General features: G+C 50.8%; 1 protein-coding gene across 1 annotated transcript in view; it reads left to right on the top strand.

Annotated features, from left to right (window-relative positions):
* Nucleotides 1-24,407, top strand: part of NLRC5 (NLR family, CARD domain containing 5) — a 46,615-nt gene extending 22,208 nt beyond the window's left edge. Inside the window, exons 16-47 of the mRNA XM_010008511.1 lie at nucleotides 53-130; nucleotides 781-864; nucleotides 2,092-2,175; nucleotides 3,344-3,433; nucleotides 3,557-3,604; nucleotides 4,073-4,147; nucleotides 5,160-5,243; nucleotides 6,287-6,370; nucleotides 7,250-7,339; nucleotides 7,448-7,510; nucleotides 8,168-8,251; nucleotides 8,704-8,787; nucleotides 9,379-9,468; nucleotides 10,254-10,319; nucleotides 10,812-10,895; nucleotides 10,971-11,054; nucleotides 11,663-11,749; nucleotides 12,173-12,253; nucleotides 12,721-12,804; nucleotides 13,595-13,678; nucleotides 14,321-14,404; nucleotides 15,039-15,122; nucleotides 15,211-15,294; nucleotides 15,990-16,073; nucleotides 17,408-17,491; nucleotides 18,292-18,375; nucleotides 19,411-19,494; nucleotides 19,971-20,054; nucleotides 20,184-20,267; nucleotides 22,037-22,120; nucleotides 23,173-23,256; nucleotides 24,326-24,407. Of these exons, the coding sequence (XP_010006813.1) occupies nucleotides 53-130; nucleotides 781-864; nucleotides 2,092-2,175; nucleotides 3,344-3,433; nucleotides 3,557-3,604; nucleotides 4,073-4,147; nucleotides 5,160-5,243; nucleotides 6,287-6,370; nucleotides 7,250-7,339; nucleotides 7,448-7,510; nucleotides 8,168-8,251; nucleotides 8,704-8,787; nucleotides 9,379-9,468; nucleotides 10,254-10,319; nucleotides 10,812-10,895; nucleotides 10,971-11,054; nucleotides 11,663-11,749; nucleotides 12,173-12,253; nucleotides 12,721-12,804; nucleotides 13,595-13,678; nucleotides 14,321-14,404; nucleotides 15,039-15,122; nucleotides 15,211-15,294; nucleotides 15,990-16,073; nucleotides 17,408-17,491; nucleotides 18,292-18,375; nucleotides 19,411-19,494; nucleotides 19,971-20,054; nucleotides 20,184-20,267; nucleotides 22,037-22,120; nucleotides 23,173-23,256; nucleotides 24,326-24,407 (2,614 nt within the window). The remainder of the gene's footprint in view (nucleotides 1-52; nucleotides 131-780; nucleotides 865-2,091; nucleotides 2,176-3,343; nucleotides 3,434-3,556; nucleotides 3,605-4,072; nucleotides 4,148-5,159; nucleotides 5,244-6,286; nucleotides 6,371-7,249; nucleotides 7,340-7,447; nucleotides 7,511-8,167; nucleotides 8,252-8,703; nucleotides 8,788-9,378; nucleotides 9,469-10,253; nucleotides 10,320-10,811; nucleotides 10,896-10,970; nucleotides 11,055-11,662; nucleotides 11,750-12,172; nucleotides 12,254-12,720; nucleotides 12,805-13,594; nucleotides 13,679-14,320; nucleotides 14,405-15,038; nucleotides 15,123-15,210; nucleotides 15,295-15,989; nucleotides 16,074-17,407; nucleotides 17,492-18,291; nucleotides 18,376-19,410; nucleotides 19,495-19,970; nucleotides 20,055-20,183; nucleotides 20,268-22,036; nucleotides 22,121-23,172; nucleotides 23,257-24,325) is intronic.
* The last annotated feature ends 3,285 nt before the right edge of the window (nucleotides 24,408-27,692 follow it).

Genomic DNA, 27,692 nt, shown 5'->3' with positions numbered 1-27,692 from the left:
CTGCTGAACTGCTGAAGTTGTTTTATCCTTGTCTGGTTTTGTGCTCCCTTAGGGCAAAGCTTGTGTTCCCTACTGATGACCAGCAACATGGAGAGGAAAACCAGACACCAAATACCCTCCAAAAAATAAGGTATCATGGCAAATTCTTATTGTATTTCATGTCTTATCCTATCTCTGGATCTTCTAGCTGATGTAACCTGTATCTCTAATGTAATCACAGGAGAACTGGCAAAGGCCCCTTCAGTCTGTCATTTGTCAGTGTGTTCACAGTGCCTGCTTGCAGCACTGGAAGCTCTGTGGTTGTGTCTGTGGTCTTCTAGGAGTGCAGGCAGATGGTGGGTTTATCTTGCTCACAGACGTGGCACAGAGATGGTGTGGTTGCTGCCTCAGCTCCCAGCTGGGAGGTGGGGACCTGGTGGTTACAGAGCTGGGGGTGTTGGGGAGTTGTCTGCTGAAATTTGGAGAAATACATCCCGAGCTGGACCTGTGCTCAGATGCCTCCCAGATCATGCTGTCTCCAGGACAGAGTGTTCCTGTCTGATTTGTAGACTTCACTGAGGAAGAAAGAAGTTGTGCCTAAACCTTCTAACCAGGACCTTGGGGACCTGGTTCTTTGTTGTGCCACAAGTTTTCTTTACCCTGTCTCTTTATTCTCTGTTTGCAGACAAGAGATGAATGGGATTTCCTCTTTCAGTATTATCTCCTTGTTTCTTCTCTGGTTTTCTGAAATACAAAAACCTTGTTTGCAGCCATGGGCTATTGATTTCTCTTTCCCCCTAGACTGACAGATGGTTGTTTTCAAGGCAGTGACCTACAGAAGCTCTTTGCAGTCCTGAAGGAATGTGGCAGCATCTCTGAGCTGGAGTGAGTCCTTCTTAACCCTTATGGTCTTTATCTGCAGTTCTTTGGGATATTGAAAAAATGCCTCTTGCTTGTTTCCCAGGGAGGTGGGGGAGGCACCATCCCTGGAAATGTTCAAAAAAGGGGCAGACATGGTGTTTCAGGAGATGGTTTAGTGGTTGGGGGTTGTAGGGTGGATGGTTGGACTTGATGATCTTGAAGGTCTTTTGCAACCTTCATGATTCTATGGTTTTATGATTCTGATTCTGTACAGAGACACTGGTAGGGACGTAGCCCAGGAAAGGCAGGGCCTGGCAGGGGCTGAGATCCTTTGCCAAGGAGATGTGCAGTTCTAGTGCTCTCTTAGGCAAAGGCTGCAGAGGGGACTGTTGGATCACTTAACCTGACTTCAGGTGCTACAAAAGCTGTGAAACCTTGCCCTGTCATTTTTGCCTTTGGGCCGTTTGGGAGCAAAGCTGCAGAGCATGAAGAGTCCCACCTAAGCCCAGGGTGGCAGCCTGTGTTTTTGCTGGTGATCCCACTCTGGTGTGCAAGGACCTTCACCACCAAAGCCCTTTCTTCTGTTAGCTCAGTGTGGGGAGCCATCCCATTTGCTAGCACCATAGGTGAGCAGCCCCAGCCCTTTCCCTGGTGGGAAAGGCCAACCCACACCTCCTACAACCCTCTATCTTGGTTTTAAGGATAGAACAAGGACCAGCAAAAGCACCTAGTCTATGTGCCACCACCTGAGGGTTGGCTGTTCCCTTCAGCCTGGCAGCCTGTAGAAGAGATTTTTAGCCTTTGCTCTTCTTAAGCAACCATGTCCCTTGATCTCAGCTGGGCCATAGCCCACTCTAGTCTCATAGCAGACTCATAGCAGACTCTCATAGGCTCTCATAGCAGAGGGTTTGCTTCTCCAGGACTAGCCTGTGGCTCCTCTGTTGGGCCTGTCCAGGTTGAGGTTAACTCCCGAGCTGTGGAGTCCTGGTCCCTGGTAACTGCATTCATTGTCAGTCCAGAGGGGTCACTGGTGGACATGAGAACAGGACAAGCCCTGAGAAAGGTTTCTGGCTGCCTCCTGATGGTTAAGTCCAGTCTCTGGTTTCCCTGTAGGCTCCAGCTGTCCGTGGAGAGGGGCAGTGCATGTGCTCTTGGGATTAGGGTGCCCAGGTTCTGCTTTCAGAGCTCTTGTTACTGATTATGCCTGTTGTTTTTTCCTCTGAAAATGAAATGCTTTTCTTTAAATCCCAGCCTGTCCAGTAATTATCTGGGAGATGAGGGACTTCTGCAGCTGTTTGAGTTCCTCCCAAGTTTGAAAATGTTAAGTTCTCTCACGTGAGTAGCTCCTGCTTCTCTTAACTCAGAGATGGGTTTTTGTGGGAGTATTGGTTGCAGAAGCACAGTCCACATTTGGGAAGGACTCGTCAGGATCAAGTGCAGTTACATTCTCGGTCTCTTGAGGGTAGATCCACTGTGCTACTTGGTCTGTCCCCACCTCTAGTCCAGGCCAGATTGACTCCACTTGAAGCTTGGTGGAGAGCAGAGCCTGGAGCTTGTGTGCTCAGCCTTCCACGAAGGACACAGAGGGGCCGGTGTGCAGGTGTGGCCCCTGGCTTGTAAAACATGCTGAGATCTTCATCAGACCACTGAATTTTTTCTTTCCTGGTTCCTCATCAGGAGAACAGTCCTTTCTGTGCTGGGCTAGGCACCTTTGGAAGGTAAATGCTGGGGAGCTCCAGCTTCAGCAGTAGGGTCTGAATTCAGTGTTAATCTGGGTATGTTGCCTGGCACTGCCCTTGCCAGTGCAGGACTGTGACTTCAGGAGCACGGCACCATCCTGCTTTACTGAGAGAGAGATTCCTTGTTCCTGTTGGATTAATAAGCTGTCCTCCAGCCAAGACTGCTCCAGTTACTCACAGTCTGCAGCTGTTCTTGATCTTTCTTTTTCCCCAGCATCAAGGGCACTGCCCAAGGTTACACTAGATACTGGTGACAGACCTGCTAGAGCTGAGCATCGTCTTACTGGGTGTGGTTTTGGGACTGCCACAACTGTGCTTAACACCAAAGAGTTGTTTTTACCTTGCATCCAGGTGTTTAAATACAAGGAATTCCATTTAACCATAAGAAAACACTGGTGTGGTGAGGATGGGCAATCACTGGAACAGGTTGTTCAGAGAGATCATGGGATTCTCCATCTCTGGGGGTGCTCCAGACCCAGTCTGCTCTGGGCTGGCCCTCCTCTGAGCAGGAGAGCTGGACTGGGTCATTTCCAGAAGTCCATTCTAGCCTCAATTATTCTGTCATTATCTGAGCTCTAAAAGTGAGGGACAAATGTAAAAAACACTAAGGGAGCTGTGTTTGCAGAACTCCAGCTGGAAACCCAGGCAGAAGGTGGCAAAGCAGCAGCTTCTGGGAGTGCTGGGCAGGGATCCCTGTGTTTGAGTGATGCAGTGTAACCTACAGCTGTTCTGCTTGCAGCAGCTGGTTTATTTTCTTCCTGCAGGCTTAATGACAACCAGATCTCCATGAACTCGGTGTTTTTCTTAGCTCAGTCCTTGTCTACATTGGAACACATCAAAACAATGACCATCAGGTATGGCCAGGAGTGCTACTTCTGTTTTTTGCCATTTCAGCCCTCAAGCTGTAGTTCTGGGGGAGTGAGACAGGAGCAGGTCTCTTCCAGCTCCATCCTAATGATGTTCTGTTCTGGTTACAGCTTCAGACACACGCAGGTGGTTCAGCTCACCTTTTGGGAGAGAATCAGGTAAAATTCTACTCACTCACCTGCCTGAGCCTTTCAAATTCCTCCTTATGAGATCTGATATCAGTGCTGATGCTGAGTCCCTGAGGTGTGCCAAGGAAAGAGCCATCTGGCTCCAAACTGGGCAGCGTGGTGGAAGCAGGGTGAGCTGTGGCAGTGGCTTGAGGTGTGGAGCAGCCAGCAGGATCCCACTGCTGCTGGGGCTGCAGTTTTCTCCCTCCTGGGCCAGGGCAGAGCAAATTCCCAAAGTGCTGAGTGGATGCAGAGCTCTCTGGAGGCTGAAAGAGGGAGGATAAGGCCCTTTTTCTTCTGGAGATGGCATGAGACTAATTCTGGCAGGTGGTGAGAAAAGGCAGACATGAGGCCACTGCCACCACCTCACCCCCCTCCCTAGCTGCAGCGTGGGGATCAGCTCCAGGGAGCAACACCAGCAGCACAACTTATGGGGTTCTTTTCCCCTTCTTTCCCCAGGGCCAGAAGTACCAGCAGATGGAGAAGCAGTTTCCTGGTACATCCCAAGTACCCAGCACCCGGGCAGTGCTTTAGGTATGGCTGCCCCAGCCCCCTTAGTGACCCAGGGGTGTGGGGAGGGGTGGCAGTGCCACTCTGTGTCACTGGTGTCCTGTGTGGAGCAGACCTGTCCCTCCAGCTGTGTCTCCTCAGAGAGCTGCCCTGGGTTCTGCCACCTTCAGAGGCAGGCTCAGCTCTCCTGGGAGGCAGATATTTCTTCCCTCTGGATCCCGTTGTGGCTGATGCCACATCTCTCTCTCATCCCCTTCCCTGCTGACACTGGTTAGGAAGGCCAGTCCCCAAAATTAACTGCAAGGGAGAAGGCCTTGGCTGGTTTAAGTTGGCAAAGCCTGAAAGGAATGGGGCCAGTTGGCATCAACCCAGGCCAACATGTCTTTGTGCTTTGTGGGCACTGGAGAGACACCGGGATATGCCAGAGGTGCTGGGAGAATAATTCACTCTTTGGGATAGACTTGGGATGCCCACTGCCACAGGCAGGTGTGGGAGCATAAGTAGGGTGTCTTTTGCTTGGCTGGGCTCATGGAGGTTGTCTTGATTTCTGCAGGGGAAGCTTCTACTCATACATAATAAGATACAGATCTGGCTGCTGCATGTGTCCCGTGGACACCTGCCAGTTTGTCACCCAGGAAGGCTTCTATGATTTCCTTCTTGGAAAGGGACATAGGAGGCAACATTCCCAGCCCTGCTGTGGGGGACCTGACTCAGCACTGAGCAGGGAAATGTGCTTTCCAGTCTCCCAAGACAATTTTGAAGTACCAGTGAGTGGCTCTAGGGAGGCAACACTTAAAATAATATGGCATGTTGGTGGGGTGACTCTCTGGAATCAGCTCAGAGCTGCTGAAATCCTCTGCTTGTCAGAGCTTTGGGCTTGTCAGTCCCACACTGTGGGTAGCAAAAAGGACGTGGTGGAAGTGAGAGGGTTGCTGTGGGTCTTGTCCTGAGCTGTGAGGCTCAGGGATGCAACAGGAGTGTTGCCAGGCTGGGGTCATGGGAGGTGTTTCACTCCTGAGGGTATTTTTTGCTTCAGTCTCAGGGACTGCAGAGTGGGGCCAGAGGACATGACCAGGCTGTGCCAGATACTGGCTCAATGTCCCCAGCTGACAGAAATTGAGTAAGTGTTGTACTCAGCAACCCTGTATGTCTCTCTGTTTCCCCAAGCCACAGACACAGGTTACCAGGTGGTGTCAGTTGGCTCTCCTCCCCCCACAGTCCCCTAGAAACCTCCTCCAATCTTCATCCAGTAGCTTAGATAAACCCACGTCTTCTACTGTCCTCTCTGTTTCAAAGACTTTGACCCCTCCTGAGTCTACCACCTCTGTGTGTAAACTCACAAAACACCTCTGGGGTGGTGTGAACTTCATCCCAGCATTCTAGTGCCTACAGGGTGGCCACAAAGAGGATGGCAGCTCTCTCTTCACAGTGAGCCCCATGGAGAAGACAAGGGGCAGTGGGTACAAATTGCACTGCCAGATATTTCATTTCAACATAAGAAATGAATGTTTTACAGAGAGATCAGTCCCTGGAACAACCTCCTTGGGATGTGGTAGAATCCCCATCACAGGAGGTTTTCAAGAGGCAGTGGGACAGGGTGCTAGACAATTCCATCTAGACTCCCTTTCCCATGCAGTGTTGGACCAGATGATCTTTCGAGGTCCCTTCCGATCTGGGCTGTCCTGTGGTTCTGTCCCATGTTCTCATAATCCTCCTTAGTCTTATGGCTGGACACAAATATTGTCCTCTACTCCTCGAGTCAGGCAGGAACACCTGGCCAGAAACCAGACTCCTGAAGAGCTGGTCACTCCAGGCAGGAGCTGGGCACTAAGACAATCAGAAAAACCCTGATCAGAACCAAAACTGAGTAATAACAAACAACAGTAACATAATAGCCATTTTGCATGCCCAAAGTACATCACTAACATGGTTTGATGAACTTACAGTGATGGAGAAGGAAGACTCTTAAAACTGCACCATGAATTGGCTATAGGATGTAGAGAAACACTTAGAGGTGTCAGCCTGTGAGGGCATGTCTGGACATGTCCTTTTTCAGACTCTGCATGTAACACCTCCATGCACATTTGTGTCTGGAGATTTTCTAGAAATAATGGCAGATTTTCCCTGTTTCTCTTGGCATTTGTTTCCTTGCATGTTTTCCAGTCTGTCTGGAAATTCCTTGAGTGACCAGAGCATTGAGACACTGCTGAGCTTCCTGCCATGCCTGTGCCACCTGACACTGCTGAGGTAAGGGCTGGGGTCCCTGCTTGGATTGCTGCCCTGAGACGTGGGTTTGGAAGGTGCTGATGGGTCTTAGGAGCATTATTCAGTAATTGCAGATGAACAAGGCAGGCAAAAAAAAAAAAGCAAAAAAAAAAGAGCAGAAAGTCTTTAAAACTCATTACTGTCTTGTTTCTAGAACCAAAGCAGCACTGAACCTTTGTCCTTTAATGATATACAGAGGAGGGGGAAAAAGGACAAGAGGAGAAGTACCCACCCTAGGCACAGCATCCCAGACAATCCTCACTCAGCAGGTCCCATGGGATGTGACTCCAGCATCCGTAGCTGGTGTAGGACTTGTTGGTTGACACAGGGTGACAGCACAGCACCCGTGTGCATGGGCAGCATCTCCCAGCTCTGCCCTGCAGGGATTTGCCATCCTGGCACCTGCCATCCTGCCACACTCAATGCCCAAAGTCATCAGCCCTTTAGCCTGGGAACCTGGGCAGGGAGGTGCTGCCTGGGGCAAGGGCACTCCCAGCATGTGGACAAAAAGCCCAGAGGGGGTTGCCCATCTTTTGCAAGGTGCTGTAGCAGGGAGGGCCTGTGGTGTCTCAAGAGGCTGGATTTGCTCACTCAGGAGGTTGCTTCCAGTCTGGAGTGTGTGTGCTCCTGTAGCCCTGAAGAGAACTTGCTCAGTGTGCACCTTGGTCTGTGCTCCCCTTTAGTCCAAGGAGACTAAAGGAGACTCTTCTTTATTAAAGGCTTAAAACTTCAGATCCTTACTTACTGATCTGGAGTTAAATGGGATGGATCCAGTGAAAACATGGGAAAATGTGGCTGTGAGTGTCAGCACCTTCTTCTTGGGAGCTGATTTCATTTCTCTTTCTTTCTCCTCCCTTTCAGTATCAGGAAGAACACATTTTCCCCACGTTGCACTGTCCTACTCACCAACTCCATCAACCTCTGTGAGCGGATCAGAATAGTGGAAGTCCGGTAAGACACTCAGAAGGTTTGGGCCCCAGCAGCTCAGCTGCAAAGGGATGCCAAGCTTGTTATGCTTGGAGAGCATTGCTGAAGGGCTGTCTTTTATGTTTGCTTCAGGTCCAGTGAAAATGCTGTTTTGCATTTAGGAGCAGGCGTGCAAAGTCAAAAGACCTCCTGCAGGTACCCGTGTGCAGTGCTCGGTGGCAGCTGCTGCGGTTTGGTTTGGTTTGAAATGCTGCTGCAGTAACCACATCTGTGGTGTGAAGACCTCATGGGCTGGTAGTCAAGGAGCCTGGGCTGGTAGCTGAGGCTTTGGGGCTCAATTCAGCTGCCTCACTGCAACTCAGAACCATTTAGATGTGCTGAAATAGCAGAGCCCTGTGTCTTTTTTGAGTGGCACCTGGACTACTCATAAGCATCTCCAGTGGTACCAAAGTCTGCTGCACAGAGCAGCTGAACTGAGCTCCAGCCACCACATTTTTCAAGTGTGTGCCTCATATTCTGGGTGGTCATCTCCACCTGAGCATCTGTGTGATGTGTCTGTGGTATGTGTCTGCAGCCCCTTTGGGATGGGTGGTTGCTGGGTGCCTCTGCCAAGAAGACTGTAGCATGGCTCCAGTTGGGCACCAAGGAGATGGCAAAAAGGTGCCAGGATCTGTTTCCCACCAACAACGTGCCATTACTGACCTCATGGAGATGAGAAGTGTCAGACAAGGGCACAGCCAAGGGCATCCTTCCAGGGAGTGTTGCACAGAGCCTGGTGGAAAAGCACAAGTGCTGATGGGCAGTTCTTGCTGCTCAGACTGGGCCTCAACCCTCTTGCTGTCTCATATCCAGGCTGACAGACTGTGCTATTGGTCCTGGGCAGGTGGATGAGCTCTGTGGAGTCCTGGAGCAGCGTGGGTGGCTGGCAGAAGTGGAGTAAGTGGGGCTTGAGCTGTTGCCTTGACCTTGGGCAGTTGGGCTGGGCTGGTGTGGTTCAGCATTGCCTGGGGCTTCCCATCCTGGCTCTGTGTCCATGTGTGCTCCTTCCAGCTATTTCAACACCACATGGATTAGTAATCAGGTCCTTTATGGAGATGTTTGAAGAAGCTTGAGCTGGTGGGAAGAATTCCCTGGGATTTTCATGGTGAGGCTGTTTTGGGGCATTTGTTGCTTCATCTGAGCTCTGCTTTGAGCTTTGTGTCCAGAGCTCTTCACCTGAGCTTGCCCTGGGGCTGGTGCATGAGGTAGTTTGATAGGGCAGCAGTTTTGTTTACACAGACCTGTAATGGCTGAGCTGGGATTTAAGACCAGGAAGTCTGGCTTTTTCCTTCAAAGCTGGAGCACTGCAGCTGACTTTTGGTTGCCCATCTTGTTCTTCTGCCTTCCAGTCTCTCCAGGAACCAGCTGGGAGACGAAGGCCTGCGGTGCCTCCTGGATCACTTGGGTCGGGTGCCTGTTACCTGCTCCCTCAAGTAAGGAAACCTCCTGTGAACCTGAGGTGCCCCACCAGAAGGGTTCAGCTGACCCCTCCTCAAGCTGGTTGGCATTCTTCTTTCCCACTCCTGCCTTAGGAGGGAAGGTCTGAGTGAGCCCCTCCAGGGCAGGGTGATTCAGGGTCTGATCCAAAACCTGTCAAGGAAGGAAAAATCTTTCTGTTGGCATCAGCAGGAGGGGACGAGGCCCAGAGAGGGTTGTGTGACAGAAGTTGACGCAGTCCCCTGAGTTTTCTGTTCAGCACTTGCTTGTGTATGTTGTCCTCTTTGAATACCTCAAGCTGTGAGCTCAACTGGACCCTATACCAGCCTCTTCCCTTCCTGCTGGGGAAGCAAGTGCTCCAGCCATCAGCTGCCCCTGGAGGGCAAGAGTTGGCTGCATCACCCAGGTCATCAGTGGGTGATGGTGCCACTTGGAGGGGTTTGGTGCCTTCAGCACAGCCAAAGGGGCCCAGCACCCCACCAGCTGCTCTGCCTTGGGTGGCAACTTGAATTTCACCTCTGTGACTGAGGAGCCTGGGGCCAAGCCCAGCTCTTAATACCTGACAAACCCTCCTGTCTTCTGTGTAGCCTCAGCCATAATGGGATTTCTCAGGATGGAGTTCTGCATCTCATAAATGTCTTGGCCACATCTGGAAATACCACTGAAGTCCAAGTCAGGTGGGTATTTCTCACCACTCGTTTCCAGTTCTTCCCTGCGTGTTTTCCTCTTGATGATCAGAAAGTTTGTGACCTTCAGATAATAACGGCAAGGGCCATGTTTTTTATCTGCATTTATGCATAAGGAAAAATTGTTGCAAAACTAGTTTATGTCCATTTCCACTGGCCAAACAGCTGCCAGGGAGGACAGGAGGAGAACTGGTATTGGTTAGGGCCAAGGCATTTTTGTGTATAAAGACAGAGGTGTTCAGCTGTATTAGTTGTTGTGTCTGTATCTGTAAATGACCCACGTCAGGGCAGGAATTGCACTGCCATGAGCTGCTGCTTCTCATGGACACAAGTCTGAGGGCTGTGCTGTAGGTCTGCCTGTGGCAGTGCTGGAGCTGGTCTGTCCAGCAGCTGGTCTGCCCTCAACCAGGTTTAACAGGGTCACTCCCGTTCGTTCCTGCAGTTCAACGTGGGTGCTGAAGCTTTTGGCTGGGCTCTTCCCAGGCAGCTCATTCTCCTGGTTTAGCTCTTCCCAGAACTTGGCAGAGGGTGCAGGGACAGGCAGAAGAAAGGCAGATCAGGATGGCTTCTCCAACCACCAGTGCTGCCTTCTGCCACTTTAGCATTAGTGAAACCTTGCTGGAGGTTTTCTCTGGGCTGGTTGTTGCAGGGTGAGGAGAGCTGGGCCTGTCACTGTGTCTTGCTTTGTGCACTTTGGTGTATTGTTCATTTCTGACCACTGGGAAAAATAGTCATTTTCCCTCCACGTCTTACACTCACGTGTCTTCCCTGTGCAGCTTGTGCTTCAAAGCAACTTTAATCATCAAGTTAACAAGCAGAGATGACCCAAGAAAGATTTTGAGGTAACTATACGTATATTTTTTTGGTGGTTTCTTTGACAAAGGTTGTGTCCTTCTTCCACGGACAAGGCAGACAAAACCTCTTGTCCGCCCAGCTCCTGGCACGGTGATATTTCACACTAAGAGCTGCTCAGTTCCCCTCAGTTCACTTTCTGAGCAGAGCTTTCCCATGTCCCTGAGAACCCCACGTCCCTTTGTCTGTGCACCCACTGACTGTTCCTCACCTGGGAACTTGTAGCTGTCCCTACAGTCCCTGCCACAGGACAGGGGACCACAAAAAGCTTTGCCATTAGCAAGGACATCTGCTGTCCCAGAGCATCTCAACAGAGGCTTTGCAGGTGTGGCCACCAGCTTTTTTTGGAAGCCCTGCAGGGCTTTGAAGGTTTTAGTGCCATCCTTCTTTCTCTGCAGGGAAAGGTGGTGGTGCCTGAGATTTCTGGCTCAGCCTGGACTGTTTGGCAGGAACTGACACTGTTCTCTTTTGCATCCTCTCAGACTGGCAGAGTGCAACTTTCAGCCAGAGCACTTGGAAAAGTTGTGTTTGCTCCTGGAAAAGTGCACTGACCTGACAGAGTACATGTGAGTTAAGGGCTCCTTGGGCCTGTTGGGTGAGCTCCTTTCAAAGTCCTTCACTCCACTGACCTTTGCTTCTAGATCCTCAAATAACAACATGACAGTCCAGGCTGCAGAGAAACTCTTGCATTCCCTGAGGAAAAACCTGTGTCCTCTGAAAATCAGGTACTGTGTCACTGTGCTGCTTTAGCTGCTCCTCTCAGGCTGCTCTCAGCATCCCAGTTCTCCTTTCACCAAAAATGAAAATGAATTGAGCTTCTTCCAAAGATAGGTGGTGTTGAGCTGAGAAATTCCCAGAGGTGACTCCAAGTTGTTGGTATTTCAGCTTTATTTCCTTGGCTCCTATTGAGCATCACATAAAGCTGGGGCCATACGTTGTTCTGTCTCCAGACCTGTTCCTGCCTGGCACAGGAGGTTGCTGAGTCTGGTGAACATGTTCCTACTGTGTCCCCAGCCAGGTCTCACCCAAGCCCCCTGTGGTTCACCTGGCTTCCCAAGTCTTCACTTCTCCCAGAATGTGTAGCCCAAGGGCCAGGCTCCCTCTCCTTGCAGCCAGTGGTGGGTAGGCAGGAGGAAAGCTGCTGGTTGTGTCCTCCCAGCAGGGAAGCTGGGCTGCTCCTCTCTTTGTTCCCAAGGTGGCACCGTGTTTCCTGCCCAGACTTCACTCTGCTGAGCAAAGCAGCCTCTGGTGTGTGGGGGAGTGCTGAGCACTCAGCTGGCAGGGGTGGGTCCCTGCAGGTGAATAAAGCAGAGCTGCCTGTTCTGCCTTGCAGTATAGAAGAGCCATGGGTATGTAAGGAAAGTGTCAGGAACCTTCTCCAGCTGGCTGTCCAGGCCTGTGGAAACATTACTGAGATCACGTAAGTAGCACCTCCCAGTTCTGGGATCTTTTAGCCTCATATTTTTAAGGAAATGGAATTGAAGCCAGCACTTCAGCTTGCTCTTCTGGCCTTTCTTCTCTGTCTCTGGTGCATTTGTGAGCCATTAGCCAACTTGAAGCAAGTTTGACCCAAATGTCTGGCAGGAGGGTTTGTGATCACACACCTCGGGTGGAGTGGAAAGGAGACCATGTTCCTGGTCTCCCTTGGGAGAAAGGGTGCCCAGATTAGGCCAACTTTGTAACTAGTGTAAATATTGCAAACCTGTGCAGGTGTGGGTGATTAGCTTTGGTGCTCCAGCATCCTCCTGTGCCACCCAGTCCTGATTTTAATTCTAGAAAATAGCATCTGTTCTCCCTCAGGAGTTCAGAGGCTGCTGATGTGCTCTAATCTCTGCCTTTCCAGGATATGTAAAGATAAAACCCTCTTCCAATTGGGCATGAGGTTCCCACACTGCCTGGAGAAAGTGGAAGCAGTTGTTAGCAGGTGAGAAAGTGACTATTTGTCCTTATTTTCTGCTTCTTCTGAGACTCACCATGGGATGAAAAATATCTTCAGAGTGTCTGAGGCTCTGGTCTCTGTGGGCTCGGTCTCAGGGTGCTTCTGTGCCCCATCTGCAGAATGAACCTTGCTCACATGCTTGTGTCCTTGGGGCCACCTTCCTTCAGGCCCACACTGGACCTGCACAAGGTGGAAAAATCCACCTGTTTTCCCCACCAGACCAGAAGCACTCAGGAGACCTGAGCACTTGGCAGACATGCTAGTTTCTTCAGGATCATGTAGAAAGAGGGCAGCACTAGTGTCTTTATCTTGGCGTTGCTGAAGAACAGCAGGAGAGGCCAGGGAGGGCACTTGCAATGCTTGGACCTGTTCCTGGTCCCAAGGGGCAGCAGATGCTCCAGGGGGCATCTGCTGGTCATCACAGACAGCTGGGTTGTGTTTGTGTCCTGCAGGTTGGATCTGTACAGTCCAGAAATCCAGCCTGCTGGCTTCTACCAAAGGGTTCGTGACAAATGTGCTCTGCTCCAGGAGCTGAGGTGAGTTGCCAGAAGTTGTAGAGAATGTTTTGGGAAGGGAATAGCTTGTCCATGGGTGTGCAGGGAAGTACACAGCAAGCAAGGGAGATGCCAGCACAAGGACCAGTCCCTGCCCTCTGGGTCCCCTACTCAGAGTGTTTGGATGGAAAACAGAAATGACCTATAAAGCCAGTGGCTTCCTGGGGTATCACAGAATCACAGTGTCAGGGGTTGGAAGTGACCTCTGAAGATCATCTAGTCCAACCCCCTTGCCAGAGCAGGGTCACCCAGAGCAGGCTGCACAAAACTATGTCCAGGTGGGCTTGGAATGTCTCCAGAGAAGGAGATTCCAGCACCTCCCTGGGCAACCTGTCCCAGGGCTCTGTCACCCTCACAGTCAAGAAGTTTTTCCTGATGTTTAGCTTGAGCTTCCTGTGCTCCAGTTTGTGCCCATTGCCCCTTGTCCTGTCACTGGACACCCCTGAGAAGAGTCTGGCCCATCCTCCTGACACCCCCTGCAGATATTGATCAGCACTGATGAGATTCCCCTCTCAGTCTCCTCCTCTCCAGCTGAACAGCCCCAGCTCTCCCAGCCTTGCCTCCTATGGCAGATGCTTTGATGCCTCTAAATCTCCCCTGTGCCCAGATAACCTGTGCTCTCCTGTGTTGGCTGGGAACTCCCATGGGACCTTGTCAAGTGTCAGTGTTGTGACACTTCAGTGTCTCAGCAGTGAGGTGCTTAAGCCATGGGCTTGGCACAGACCTTCCATCCTCATGGACACAGCCCAGATCTGTTGTTCTGTTCTTGCAGTTGGTCTCATGTTGAGCTCCACAGTGCTGAAGCAGAAATGCTAGTTGGGATTTTGCTGCCTCTTCCAGAGCTGAAGAAGTTTGGGTATGTACCCACATGTGGTCTTCTCCACATCTGTATTGTTTCCTCAGCCTGGTGCCTGCCCCCAGTCCTCTCTGGAACACTCTTTTGTCTGGAATTTGTCCAAGAGCTTTGTGACCTCTGCTGAGCTGTGTCTGAGTTGGGAACTCAGCAGCTTTCTGCAGTTCATGCTAAAGGTGGTTCCAGGGGCACCATGTGCATGCTTTGAAGTTTTCTCCTCCACCTCTTTTTGAAGTGAAAGCAACTTGAGACTGAGGCCTTGGCTCTTGTTTCCATTGTGGGAGATTTTACACTGCTCTCCAGTGTGGAAGAGCTTGTTTTGTCAGGAGCAGCATCAGTCCTTTTCACAGGGCTCCTCAGCTGCCTGGCATGGGAAGGGCAGCTCTGCCCAGTGGAGCACTGAGGGCTGGTGGGCCCAGGTGGAGACTCTCCTGTTTGGTAGATGTACCTCATGTCAACACCTCTGGACTCATAGCCCTTGTACTCCTGTACCCAGGAGGTGTGGAAATCTCTCCAAACTTACTGGTCCCTGACAGCTCTGCTGGCTGGGGCTTGGGATTGGGCAGCCTGTCTGTCAGTGAAGTTAAACTCCTCTTCCTCTATGCTGAGACCTGACCTTCTCATTTGGTCCTTGCTGTTTTGCAGACTGACCTCTAGCAGTGTGATGGAATTTGGGACTGATCACTTGATCATGGGCTTGCAGAACTGCCAGGCCATCGAAGAGCTGAAGTGAGTGTGTTGTTTCTGGGTGTCCCAGAACTTTCTGGGTCTTTCTCAGAGCTTTCCCTGCAGTGCAGCCTCTCTCCTGCCTGTGCTGTGCACAGATGGAGTTTTTCTGATGACTAGGGGACTTAGGGAAGAAGCAACAATTCCTGTTGATTTGCAGTGAACAATGAGTGAGAGGGGCAGCTCAGCAGGCTGTGGCAGGGGGTGCCCAGTGGAGAAAGAAAGAGTTTTGGTAGCAGGTTTTGGCATGGGTTGTGTCCCAGCTGGGGGCAGTGGTTGCTGTGCAGCACTCCCAGCTTTTTGCTCCTGGAGGCTGATCTGGAGGCCTGCACACAGAGATGGCTTCTCCAGGCACCTGCACTGAGCCATCCTGTTCTGAAGTGCAACTGGACCGTGTGTGTCACTGCTGGGAGAGCTTTGCCATCTGCTGGTCACAGTGGCACTTGCTCCATGAGGGGCTGGGTTCTTGCTCCAGAGGTTGGAGGTTCTCTTGGTATTTTAATTAGAATCCAGACAGGTCCAGTAGAATTGCATTGATAGCTACTCCCCAGGTCTAGGATCCAGTGCCACTTCTCTTCCACCCTTGCTCTGTGCTGCGTGCCCAGGGGTGCTCAGTTGTTGCTGTGTTATCTTGCAGCCTGGGCCACATGAAGCTCAGCAGCTCTGCCATCCCTGAGCTGGTGCTGGGACTCCGTGAGATGCCATCTCTGAAAAGGCTGATGTGAGTACCTGACTGCAGCCTCTGGCCTGGCTGGGACACTAAGATGCCACTGGCTCAATGTCTGTTGTCCTGGGGATCTCGTTTCCAGCCTGAACCATAACAGCATTGGGAATGAGGGCTGCTCCAGCCTCGCAGAAGCCTTGAGGAACATGCCCCACATGGAAGAAATCAAGTAAGTTTCTCCTTTCTTGCAGTCTCTCAGGGCAGAGAAGTGACCACTAGTGCCAACATTTGGAGAGACCCAGGTGTGCTAAAACACACAATGTTGTCACAAAAGCAGAGAAGTTCCAAAATGCTCATGTGTGAGTTTCCTGGGGCTGGAGGAAATCAGAGCTTGATGTGCAGAGGAGAATTTGTTCTAAGCTTACTCTGCTGCAGTCATGTAGAAAATGGATTAAACAACCACTGACTTAAATCTTCTCTGGAATCCCTTGGATCCAGAAGAGAGTTAGAGATCCCCTTCTCTCCTGGGAGAGCTCTGGACCCATCACTTCTGTGCTCTGAAAAGATCTGAATCTAGAGCCAACCCCAGGCTTGCTCTGCTTTTTGTCCCCTTCTCCCTCTCCAGATCCTGTCCCTTGCAGTGTCTGGCAAGTGATCACCAGCTGTTGCCTCTCTAGGTGTTCTGGCTGAAGTAATTTCCCACCCATTAACCAAGATCCAGTGATTTTGATTGTTCTTTGGACATTTTTTTAAGGCCTCATTAGGAGATTTTAGCCTTTCATGAGGTAGTTGAGACAGGCAGCCCTTTGATTCTGCTGCCAAGGTCAGAGGTGCCATCTAGCAGACATGAAATAAGACCCTGTGCTTTGCCTGACATGGAGCATTTCCTTTACAACACAGCCTCTCTTCTTCTCTCCTTGAAAGTTTAAGCCACAACAAGATTGGAGATGCAGGCCTGATCAGCCTGGCTGCTGTCCTGCTGGAAATGCAGAACCTGAAGAAGATCGAGTGAGTCCCCTTGTTTGGTTGGCAGCCACAGCCAGGGGGGAAGCCTGTGTGGGAAGCTCTGTGCCACCTTCATGTCCACCGTGTTCCACCTTCCAGAACTGCCAGTGTCAGGAAAGACCTGATCTAGTACCTACCACTCAGCTGGGAGGTGTTCCCTGCCCATGTGCAGCTGGGTTTGGCAGCCTCTTCTTCTGCCAGCACAGAGACTTTCTGGAGTGAAGGTCCCAGCCATGTCCTCGTGCTTCACCCCCAGGCAGCACTGGGCATTTGCCCAACTGGCTGCTTCAACAGAGAGATCTCTGGCTCAGTTGTGTCCTGGAAAGCAAATCTGGAAGCTCATGGGGAACCGTACCTGTCTCGGGTCCAGGCATCTCCTTTCCTGGGCCTGTGCAAGGATCCTGGTGTGGTGGCCCCTGGTGTTTCTGCTCTGCTTTTCTTTTCCTAGTGGAAGTAGAGGTGAAATTTGTCCAAGTGAGGACACAGTGTCTAGACAAGGCTCTCCCTGAGAATCATAGAATCATTGAGTCATTAAGGTTGGAAAAGACCTCTGAGATCATCAAGTCCAACTGTCAACCCAACCCCCCCATGCCAACTAACCCTCAGCTCCACATCCACACAGCTTTGAAACCTCTTCAGGGGTGGGGACTCCATCCCTGCCCTGGGCAGCCTGGGCCAGGGCCTGACAGCCCTTTGGGGGAAGAAATTGTTCCCAAGATCCAATCTGGACCTGTCTTAGTGGAACTTGAGGTCATTTCCTCTTGTCCCATCACTTGTTCCTGGGGAGCAGAGCCCAACCCCCCTGGCTCCAACCTCCTCTCAGGCAGCTGCAGAGCCAGCAGGTCTCCCCTCACCTCCTTGTCTCCAGGCTGGACACTCCCAGCTCCCTCAGCTGCTCCTGCTCACACTTGTGCTCCAGCCCCTTCCCCAGATCCCTGGCCCTTCTCTGGACACGCTCCAGCCCCTCCATGTCCTTCTTCATGTTCATGTGGATTCAAACTGTCCCTCCTCCAAGGGAAGAGAAATTGGAGCATCCAGGCTGTTTGCTGAGCTCTGGGCTATGCCTTGTATTCCTTTGAAATTAAAAACCTGGAAACAAGAAAAGGAAATTCCCACTTCTGTCTGGGAGAGGGAAAACTGCTCCTTCCCCCCAGTACCTGCAGAGGCAGGAGTGACTCAGTCCTTGACAAATCCACTCTACAAATCCCCACCCGGGCCCTTCCTGTGTCACTGGACACAGCCCTGCAGCCCATCACACCAGGCAAACAGTGAAATACCTTCAGCTGCTACATTCTGGGTCTGCGTCAGTCACTGAGAGTCTTTCCTGATTATTTCAGCCTTTCAGGGAACAGTCCATGTTCTGCTGGAGGGGAAAAGCTGATGGAAGCTCTTGCCTATTGCAAGCAGATGGAGGAGCTGCTGTAAGTGTGTCTTTTCCCATGGCCCTTTGGGAAGCTGGGCAAAAATAAAGGCATAGAAACCAAATCTAATCTGGGTCCAGGAAAGCCAAAATCAGCTTTAGCACTAATTCTTAGGAGGGCAGGATAAAAACTCAGAGCTCTGTGGGACAGCAGCGTGTGGTGCTGGTATGGGAGGTTTGGGGGTTGCTTGTTCCCTGCAGTCTCTTGGAGATTCCCAAGAACTTGCAGACTGCATGAGGGGAAGAGCTGAATGGGTGGTGTCATGGGCAGTGTCACAGGCATGTGTGCTCAGATCTCTGCAATAATCCATATGGCTTCAGAAAATGGAGGGAAGGTGGCAAACAGAGGCTTTACTCAGCCAGGTGTGGTATCAGTCACTCCCCTGCAGACCAGTTTAGAGAACAAACATGCCCTGCCATAGAATTGTAAAAAGTACAGATGAGAAGAAGGAACAGTTAAAATGCTGGCCCTGTTCATATAACCTTCAGATTAGAGTCTGATGGATGAAGGGCACATGTTAAAAAGTTCAATTTCAGTTTAATTCCAGCTCAGGAGAACCCAGTGAGGAAGGGTTGCTCCTGAGAAGTGCCAGTCACTTTTACTTCATTGCTTAACTTCTGCTGCAAGATTACAAAAGCTCCTTGTTCTGTCCTGCCACCCTCAGTGTCCTCTGAATCATGGACATGAGCTCCTTTCAGCCTAGTCCTATGCACATGTGGGTGGGGAAGGGGGTCACAGATCCCTGTGGGTGACACACAGCTGAGGAATGAGGCTTCACATCTCATTTCTGCTCCTTCCAGCCTCTCCAGGAATGTTTTTGGAGACAGGACAGCAGTGAAACTTGCCCTTTGTCTGCCTCACATGACCAACCTCAAAATCCTGCAGTAAGTGTCAGCCCCAGGAAAGCTGGAAATCCTGGAATATGTGGAATGGTTGAAAGGAGGCCTAGAAAAAGGCAGAATCTGCAGGGGTGCACTGCTCTCTTGTTTAGACCTTATGTCAAGTGTCTCAGGGTTGTGAAACCCTCTGCAGTGACTCTGCTGCATCAAGTCCCATCACCTATTCATCACCTATTCTTCAAGTGTTAACTGGAGAGATGAGCCAGGCTTTCTGTGTACAGTAAAATAACCCTCAACACTGGGTTTGACTGTGTCAGCTTCTAATGCCTCTAGCTGTCCTCTGCTTCTGGTGTCATGTCAGTGTAGGTATGAGCACCTTTTGTGGGCCCTCACTGCTTTGTACAGGCACCTCTGGCTTATTTTTTCCCCTGAACTCAGTGGTATTATATTTCTAAACCTTTTGTGGGGGTCTTTCCAGGACTCAACATGTGAAAGAGACTTTTCTCCTACTGATTTACAGTAGCAAAACAAGGAAGTGGTGAGCTAGAAGAGCTCCCAGGGCTCCATTAGCCTAGTGATGTGTCTAAGGTACCATCAAAAGCTGCCTTAGAAAAGAGATCCCAGTAGTGGGAGACTTTGGTCCTCTGGGTTTATTCTTGTCTTAACTGGAAAAGTGTTGAAAAATCTGCAGAGATGAGATTTCCCACCTGCTCTTTGTTCTTCAGGCTGTTGTTCACTCCCCAGGTGCCCAGAGCTGGAGCTCCTGGTGGTGCTGGGCAGCCTTTGCTTCTGCAGATCCCCTGAGCTTGCATGTCCTTAGGGACAAGTGTTGGTGACACTGTGTGTCATACTGTATGTGTCACAGTGACAGGAGCTATGTGACCTGCAGCATTGCTGGCCCCCACTGTTGCCTCCCTGTTTTCCAGACCCCTTCACTAAGACCAATCCACAAGGATCCCAGGTTATCAGCAGCACTGAGTGCAGACTCTAAAGATGTGATTGTCTTCTTGGCGAGTTAAATAGGAGTTTTTGTTACAGGTTTATTTTGAAATAATCCTGCAATGTTTCTTCTTCTGTCAGCTTGCAGCACAATAACATCGGGCCAGCAGGAGGGATGGAGCTGGTCAGAGCCCTGGTGGCATGTAGGCTGCTGGAAGAGCTCAGGTAACCATGGCAGATGCACCTGGGGTGGTGCCAGCCCCAGGGACTGGTGTCACTGTGGGTGGGAGTCATTTTGGCTGGCAGGCCTGAGCCTGTCACGTGGCTCTGTGGGTGCTAAGGGTGACTCCACCAGGGCCCTCCAGCTATCCTGGACACTTCTTGTAGGCTGAGAGGAGACAGGCTCTGAAGGTGCCCTGCCTGCGGGCAGAGCTGTCCCCTCTCCAGCAGTTCCCTGTCCTTGAGCTGGGGAGCCCGGAGCTGCACACAGTGCTCCAGGTGAGGCCTCATGTGGAGCCTCATGTGGGTGTCATTCCCATTTTCCCAAGCAGGCCACCTACCCTGAGCTGGCCAGAGACCTCGCACAGCCTGGCTGCTGGTGACTGACTCGCCAGGGCACAGCGCTGCGCTGCACCGATGCCTTTTCTTTCACCCTACCTGCTTTTCCGTGGCCACTCAAAGCTTCTCTGTTCCTCTTGCAGTTTATCAGAAAATTACCTTGGGGAAGGAAGTATCCGTGCCCTGTCTGAGGGGCTGCCCTGCTTTGAACACCTCTGGAAGATCGAGTGAGTGCCAGGCAGGCAGGGTAGGGTGTGCCGGGCTGTGCTGCAGCCTTGCCGGGGCAGGAGCAGCTGATGGTGCTGACACCACCACATTGTGTCCTCTGTGTTTTTTTTCTCTCCTTGCTGCTCCAGCTTGAAACTCTGTGGAATCACTGATGATGCTTCAAAATCACTTTCTTGTGGCCTCCGACAGTGCCCTTCGATGGAGGAAATAATGTGAGTGTGGGGATGGATGGGGAGGTCCTTCAACATGCAGGTCACTCTTGTTTTCAGCTCTTCTTTCAGCTGGAGTTCACTGCTGATGCTGCTAAGTCCTTATTGATCTTTACCTCTAAGGCCTTTTTAATGATAAATTTACTAGCCATTTAGTAATGGACTATCTTCACTGCTAAAAATTTTCTGGTATAAGTAGCAGCTTTTATTGGAAGCTGAAAGTGAAGAGCTGAATGGTGATGGAGGAAACAGTCCTTTCAGACTCCACCCATTATTCTTGGTCTTGTAGCATCTGTTCTGAGAGGCAGGACAAATGTCTTGTATTGTTCTTCCTGGTCCAAGTCTTGCCTCCATTTTTCACAAGGTGGCCACAGCTGCCTCAGAGCAAGGCAGGAGCTCCTCTGGGCAGTGCAGAGGCTGAGCTGAGAGCTCAAAGCCAACTGAATTCAGGCTACGGATGACCAGGGTGTCACCAGCTGCACTCCCACCCTCCACACTGGGTGCAATAGGTTGATCTAATGTGTGGCTTTAATGATGGCTCAAGCTTCTGGAGGTGCTGGTAGGGGACAGAGCTCCTGGGCTGAGATCACTGCTCTGTCAGGACCTGGGATCAATCTGCTGTGGCCAGCTGGGTGACATTTGGTCGTTGTGCTGCTCTTAAGTGCCTCAGTTCTACAGAGCCCTTGTGGATGGTTTGAGGGAAATGATGCTTGGGAAAGCCACCAGGCTTTCCTCTCCCTCCCCCTGAAGGTATCTTTGTGGACATGACAGATGTCTGAGGACTCAGGGCATTAGGTCAAAGCCAGGATGCTAGTGCCAGAGCCAGCAGAGCTCTGGCAGTGACCCCGTGCAGGCGTGTGATGAGTGAAGCCACGGTCAGTGTTGGGTGTGTCACTTGCAGCATGGCAACTAGTAAGACTGGTTACCACGTGGTTAGTTACTACTCCTGCATTACTAACAGCTGGGCAGATTCTCCTTCAGTAGCAGTCGGGGGGAGTCTGGTTTTGTCGGGGGGGCAGATGTGAGTTGTCATTGCAAAATGTGGGTGACACAGTGAGCCATTCTCTGACCCCCATGAGATCCCAGAGCAGCCTGTGAGCTTGTTTGGAGGAAGGCAGGTCTGGAGCTGGATCCTGTCCTGCCTTTTTGAGGTTTTTTTTGGCTCTAACAAGCCATACAGAAATCTTGGAGTTCCCCAGACCTGGGCAAAGGAGCAGCTCTAGGGGTGGCCCCAGGATGTTCAGCTGAGGGAAGCACTGACTGGGGCTGGGCCGGGTTTCTGTTCTCCAGGTGAGAGGGAAATGGCTGGGCTGAAAGGGAAAAACCTGGCCTGTCAAGAGCCCTGTGAACTGCCCTGTGAAAGAGCTCAGAGTCAGGAGGCAGCTGCAAGAGCAGGTCTGAGAGGCACCGTAGCTGCTGCACTAGTTTAACAGCACCAGCACAAGTAGGAGCTGCCCTGGGGTGAAGCTGTGTGCTCAGCAGTCCTTTCCATCTTTCCCATCTCATTCCCTGGGCCTGCAGGACTCCAGAAATAGCCACAGTCCTCAGGCTGTCATTACCCCATGTCTTGCCATACATGGGAATCTGTGGTGAAACTGAGGAAACGCCTCAAAATGAAGCTTGTAAAGCAGGAGGATGTTTCTCTGCCATGATAAGAGGGTGATCAGCTCTTGTAATCAGGCTGAGCTGGGAGGGGCTGGTGTCACAGCAGTGCTGTGGTTCCCCTTGGGTTGATCAACTGACTCAGAGTTGGGATTTCTTGTCTATCTTAGACTCTCCTGGAATGCCCTTGGTGATGGAGGAGCCCAAGAGTTGGCCAGTGCTCTCCCAGGGATGGAGAAGCTGAAGATCTTAGAGTGAGTAGTCCTGAGAGCAACCCCAGGAAGAAGAGTTGTGTTTCTGTCCCTGGGCCTTCAGTCACAGCACTTGCAAAAGGGGACGGATGTTGGGAACGACAGACAGGCTGTTGCAGTTCCCATTCTTGCCGCACGGACCGAGGAGCAGCCTTACGTGGGTGATGCCCAGCACAGAGGGGCATTTGGTATTTGAGAGGCAGTGTAGGTGTCTGAGCAGAAGCCAGTCTTTGAGGGCCTCCTGTTTGAGTCAGGGAAGAGAAACTGGTGTTTCTAGAATAGGACTCATGTCACCTGTGACCTTAGATGAGCTGCTTCCTGCAAACTTTTACAGTGGGATGGTCTGGATGGGTATGGTGCTCAGGGAGCCTTCCTTTGGGAAAGCCTGCAGCAAGGCAAGCAATCCATGCCCAGGATGGAGCAGCCAAACTGGCCATTGGGCCACAGGAGCTCACAGGAAGCCCCTTGCAGCTCCTGTACTGGGACTGCAGTGCAACCAGCAGCTGGGGACCATGTCACCAACTCACATGCTGGCCTGGTGGCATCACAGCCCAGCCCTGTTCCATGGGAGAGACATGCCCCTTCTGCTCAAGAGCTGCTCATGGAGCTTTCCTCCCCCTGGCCCTTTGGAATACATGGTGTGTGTCTTCTCAGCTGTATGAAAATATCAGTTTTGTTTGTCTTGGGCAGGGAAAACACACAGTAGAGCCTGCTTGTCCTGCAGGTACAAGCAGGAAGGTTGAGTCTTGAGGCAGGAGGAGTCGTTACTTAGCACATCTTGGCACCCACAGTGGGATCTGTTAGAGTGCTTCAGGGGCAGGAGATCTGCTAGAAGGAGGTCAGAGGGAACTATGCACACACACTTCCTGCAGACACAGGGCCATGGACATCCCCAGGAGGCTGCAGGGAGGTGTGTGGCATTGCTGTGCTTGTGCAAAAGTGGAGCTCCTCTGGGGCAGGAGAAGGAGCCAGTGGTTAGTCAGCTGTTTCCACTCTTGCTTTTGGATTTTAAAACACTCTTGGATTTTAAAACTCTCTCTTTGCTTCCAAAACAGTCTGGAGAAGAATCACATTGGAGCCTGTGGGGCCACAAAACTGGCAGAGGAACTTGCCAAGTGCCCCGAAATCCAACTCATAAGGTGAGCAGGGGTCACAGAGCTCTGTGGCTCAGTGAGGAGACATGGGGGTGACCAGCCTTGGGACAGATGTGACCCGTGCCAGCCTGCTGCCCTGGGGTAGCTGGCATGGAATAGGATATTGCAAGGGACACAGACACAGGCCAAGTCAGCAGAGGGCTTTCTAAGCCAGCTCCACCCCCTCAGAAAGTCCTGGGAAAAAGGGACTGAAATGCTTACTGGCTTTAAAGAGGTAAAAATGAAGGCTCAGTTGTGTCATGTCCCCATCAGGAAGCTTGCTGCACTTTTCCCTTTACCTTTTTTTTCTCCCATTACATCTGATTTCACTTCTGAGCTATGTTCCTGCCTGTCCCACTCTGTCCTGGGATCCATGTCTTGCACACATTTGAACTGATCTTTCCCAGTCTTTGTCATTGCTTCTCCAAATGCTGTGTATCAAACTCAACCAGAAACCTCTTGCAGGAGAGACCTTATCATCCTTCACTCATCTGAAAAGTCTCTTCTGAGAGCACCTCTGATAACTTGCTGGCAACACAGGTCCCACAGTCAAGTGTCTGCTCCTACCTGAGCTGCCTCTTTGCCCCAAACAGGCTTTGCCTTCCCCAGTGATGAGAGCAGCCCAAGAGGAAGCACTGAGGAACGTTCCTGGTCCCAGCTGGAGCTTGGGGCCTGGTGTGCTTGCTCAGACTGGAGGGCACAGCCCAGTCCCCTGGACTCCTTGGGGCAATCTGCTTCACAAGATAGAGAGGCCCAGTATGGGAAGCTTTTGGGTAGGCTCTATGAAATGAGGTAGATGGGTGGCTCTCATAAGTCAGGGTGTTTGTCTCAAACTCCCTTCTTCCTAACCCCTTTCGGAGATCCTGTGGCCTGAGGCCTTAATCTCTCTCCCAAGCCAGGTAAGTGAGTCCATCTCCATGAGCAGGTTGCTGCTGTGGTGCTGAGATACAGACATTCCTTAGTCCTATCTCACTGCTTTAAGGAAAACCCGAAGCTGCCTTCCACACCTGCCATCAGCATGACCTCCTCACCTACCACACCTCATCCTGCAGTAACATCTTTGCTGTCATTGTAGGCTGTGGGACAATCCAGTGCCCAAGGACCTCACTGAGAATTTGACAAACCAAGATCCAAGACTGTGTTTCTCCTTCTACTAGCAAAGAAGAGCCCTTTGCCTGAGTAGGAATTGCTCTCTTGTTTCCTACTCCCTTCAAACATTGCACTGATGAACCCAGGTCTTCCTTCATTACACTGAACCAAGTGCAAACACTTAGTGGTGCTTTACTTCTTTTATTATTTTTTTTTTAAGCAAAAGACTTTAAAGAATCACTACTGAGCAGACAGTGTTTGTGGTGTAACAGCCCTGAAACTCTCCTCAGGAGGATGGAATGTATCTACTCAGGCATTCAGAAAGCCAGCGGAGTATTTCATTATCATTAATCAAGATTACAACACCTACAGGGTGTTCCAGTAGAAGAATGCACATCCTCCAGGAGAGGGTGTAACATGCTGTACAAAGCTGTAACCTGTTGGCCCTGTAAACATGTGCACTCCAACAGGCTGTTTGAAAACTGTGTGTGACAGTAGGTGAAACGCCTGATTTGTAGGCAAAAAGTGCGAGCTGTGGTTTTGTTTGCTTCATACCAGGCAACTTTTTCTACAGAACTGCCTCAGTTTCCTAGTAGAAACTTCAGGACTTGTGAAATTTCAAATTATTGCCCCAAAATGATCAATACTTGCCGTGCAGTAACATGGAAAGGCTGGTATCACTGTGGCTTTCAGTGAGAAGCTTGGAAGTACTGAGGGTGTAAACAATGTGAAGAAGGCTGGGACGATGGTGTGAGAGGATTTGCACTACTGCTTGTTTGCACGAGGGGTTTTCCAGACCTTTGTGAGGTTTTGGAAGGCTGGATTGCACTGATCCCTTTGAGGTGGAGCGAGGACTCGGACGGCTTGAAGCACTGAGCATGTGGCACATCCCTGAATCCCAAAGTCTGTGTGTCACTGGGCAGTGGGTGTTGGACCTGTGGAGATTGGAAGGAGAAGATCCCAAACACCAAGTCTGGTGTTCAGTGGAGGAGATGGACTAGAGCTGCCCCCTGCATGTGTGGAACCACAGCTTGAGTTGCAGGAGAGCGGCCGCATCCTTCTTATTTATTAATTTGTGTTTCAGTGTTTTCTGTGCATGTTTGTGCGGTTGAAATCCTTGTGGTGGATTTATTGATGGGATTTTTGTTTACAGAAGCGTTTGCCTGGGGAGATGTAAGTGATCTGGTTTGGGCAGGGCAGGGGTTTGGAATGTGATGGAAATGCTGGTCGAGCAAAGCGTTTGGCAGAGGACACGTGCAGCTGGTGCCTGCTGTTCCTGGGGGAGCCACTGTCCTTAGTTAAAGATCAGCCTTGGGCTCTTTGAGATCTTGTCACTGGTGTGTAGAGCTGGGACACATTTTGCAGAGCCTGTACTCTGAAAAGGGTTTAAAAGCAACAACGAAGAAGAAAAAAAAAAAAAGTAGTGAAATTCCTCACCAGGAATTCAAATCCCTGAGATTCAAACACTGGAATTCAGGAAAAGCTCCACCAAGTGTGGCTTTTCTTTTTTCATTCAGGATTTTCCGACCTGGTTTGTAGATGCCAATCCCAGTAGCTCCCATCAGGGGAAGCACAAGAGGCACAGGAGGCACCAGGATTCCTTCCCAAGGTGTCTCGGTGCCGAGAGCTCCTCTCAGCTTCCAGGGTGACCTGGGCTCTCCTCGGGCCCGGCCTTCCAGGGCTTCCTGTGGAGAGAGGCTGGACAGAGCCTGCAGGAGCAGTTCGTGTCAGTCTGGGCTGTGAGCTGAACATTCTTTTTTTCCTGAATTTTAAACATCATTTGGGTGGGACTAAGTGCTGTGAGTGACAATAGAGTCCGAGTTTGTGTGAAGAAGGGAGGTACTGGGATGGGACTTTATGGTGAGGGCCGTTTTGTCTTCTTTGATAGCAAGCAGAGCCAGAGCCTTTTGCTGTTCCCACAGGCCCATGAACCAGGGGAAAAAAGAGAAATTATCTCTGTCAAACAGATCTTTGTTAATCTCCATTGTATTATATCCTTGATGCCACCCATTTCTGCATTTGAATGTGTTCAGATGTCATGAGAATTCATTTTCCTCCTTTACTGGTGTGAAATGTGCCTTCTTGCTTATTGGTTTTCCTCTTTTTAATTTTTTTTTCTCTTATTTTTATGGGGAAGAATGTGCTTTTAACTTTATAAATAAGCATACTGCTTTCAGCAATGCTTGACTGTTGAAGTCAGCTTCATTTGCCAGGTCTTGGGTGCTCTCCCTGAATGGCTGCCCTGGTTTGGATTGTTTTTCCTTGCAAAAAAAACAAACCCCAAAACTCTCTATAAAAAGAAATGAAACCTGAGATTTCTGCCCCCCCTGGCAGTTCCCCTGACTCCTGAAGTTAGGAAGTGTTTACCTCTATACGGTGAGGTTTGCAGTAAACAAGGCGTGCTGCAAATACTGCTGCTGCAGCACTTTGCTGGACTTGAGAGGTTAAAGGGTGCCTCTGAAATCTAAATGCCCACCTGCTTTTCTCAGGTTCTTCCCCAATTTCACGATTAGGTCCCAGACACACGGTTGGGACCGGGAGAGCAGCCATCCCAGCAGAAGCCAAGGAAGGGACTTGCAGGATGTCTCAGCATCATTTCCAGAACACCAGGTGTCAGCAAAACCCCAAAAATGGGAAGCCGTGCTCTGTAGCCCAGTGGTTTTTTGCTAAAACCGGGCTCTGGGCTGTCTTCTGACTGCGTGGGTTGCAGGTTTTTTAAAAATTGAGGTGTGGATGGAGTTGGACATGAAAAACAACAACCCAGTCTGTCCCTAGTTTGTTTCTTTACATTGAAGGCTGAGGACTTTTTAGGCCACCCTTCCCCAGCCTGCTTCCCGTTTCCCTTGTGCTGCTGATGTCCAAATTCGTGTCTGAAAGTTTCTAAGGGGAACCTGGAGACTTTGTCCAATTTTGAGGGGTTAAATGGCCCTTCTGGTAATGCAGGACAACAGGCCTTTGGGGATTGTGTGAGATGGCTGAATACCAAACCGATTCCCAAACAGATAATTAACATGGGCCATTTTGAGAGCTGTTGCTGTTACGTTTCAGATTTATCATGGTCCAAAAATGGAAACGTATCCTCACACCCCTATTGTTTCAGGCTGCCTGCAGTCTCTGGAAGACAATGCCTGAGCTAGTCAGTACTGGTTGCATAGACAGAAGGGATTTTGCCCCGAGACCTGATCTTTAGAAAGAAATACACTGCTGTGAGTGAGTGAACACAGGGTGGTGAGGAGCTGGGATTTTGTGCTGGGGGAGCCAGGCTGGGCCCAGATTTTACAGCCGTGGCTGCATCTTCCTGCAGCTGGAAACAGCTGCCCTGTGCCCACAGGTTCCACCAGTCAACGCTGGAC

Source organism: Chaetura pelagica, unplaced genomic scaffold (genome assembly GCF_000747805.2).
Source record: "Chaetura pelagica isolate M959 unplaced genomic scaffold, ChaPel_1.0 scaffold422, whole genome shotgun sequence".
NCBI lineage: Eukaryota > Metazoa > Chordata > Aves > Apodiformes > Apodidae > Chaetura > Chaetura pelagica.
The sequence above is the reverse complement of the archived record's forward strand: the minus strand, read 5'-3'. Positions and strand labels throughout refer to the sequence as shown.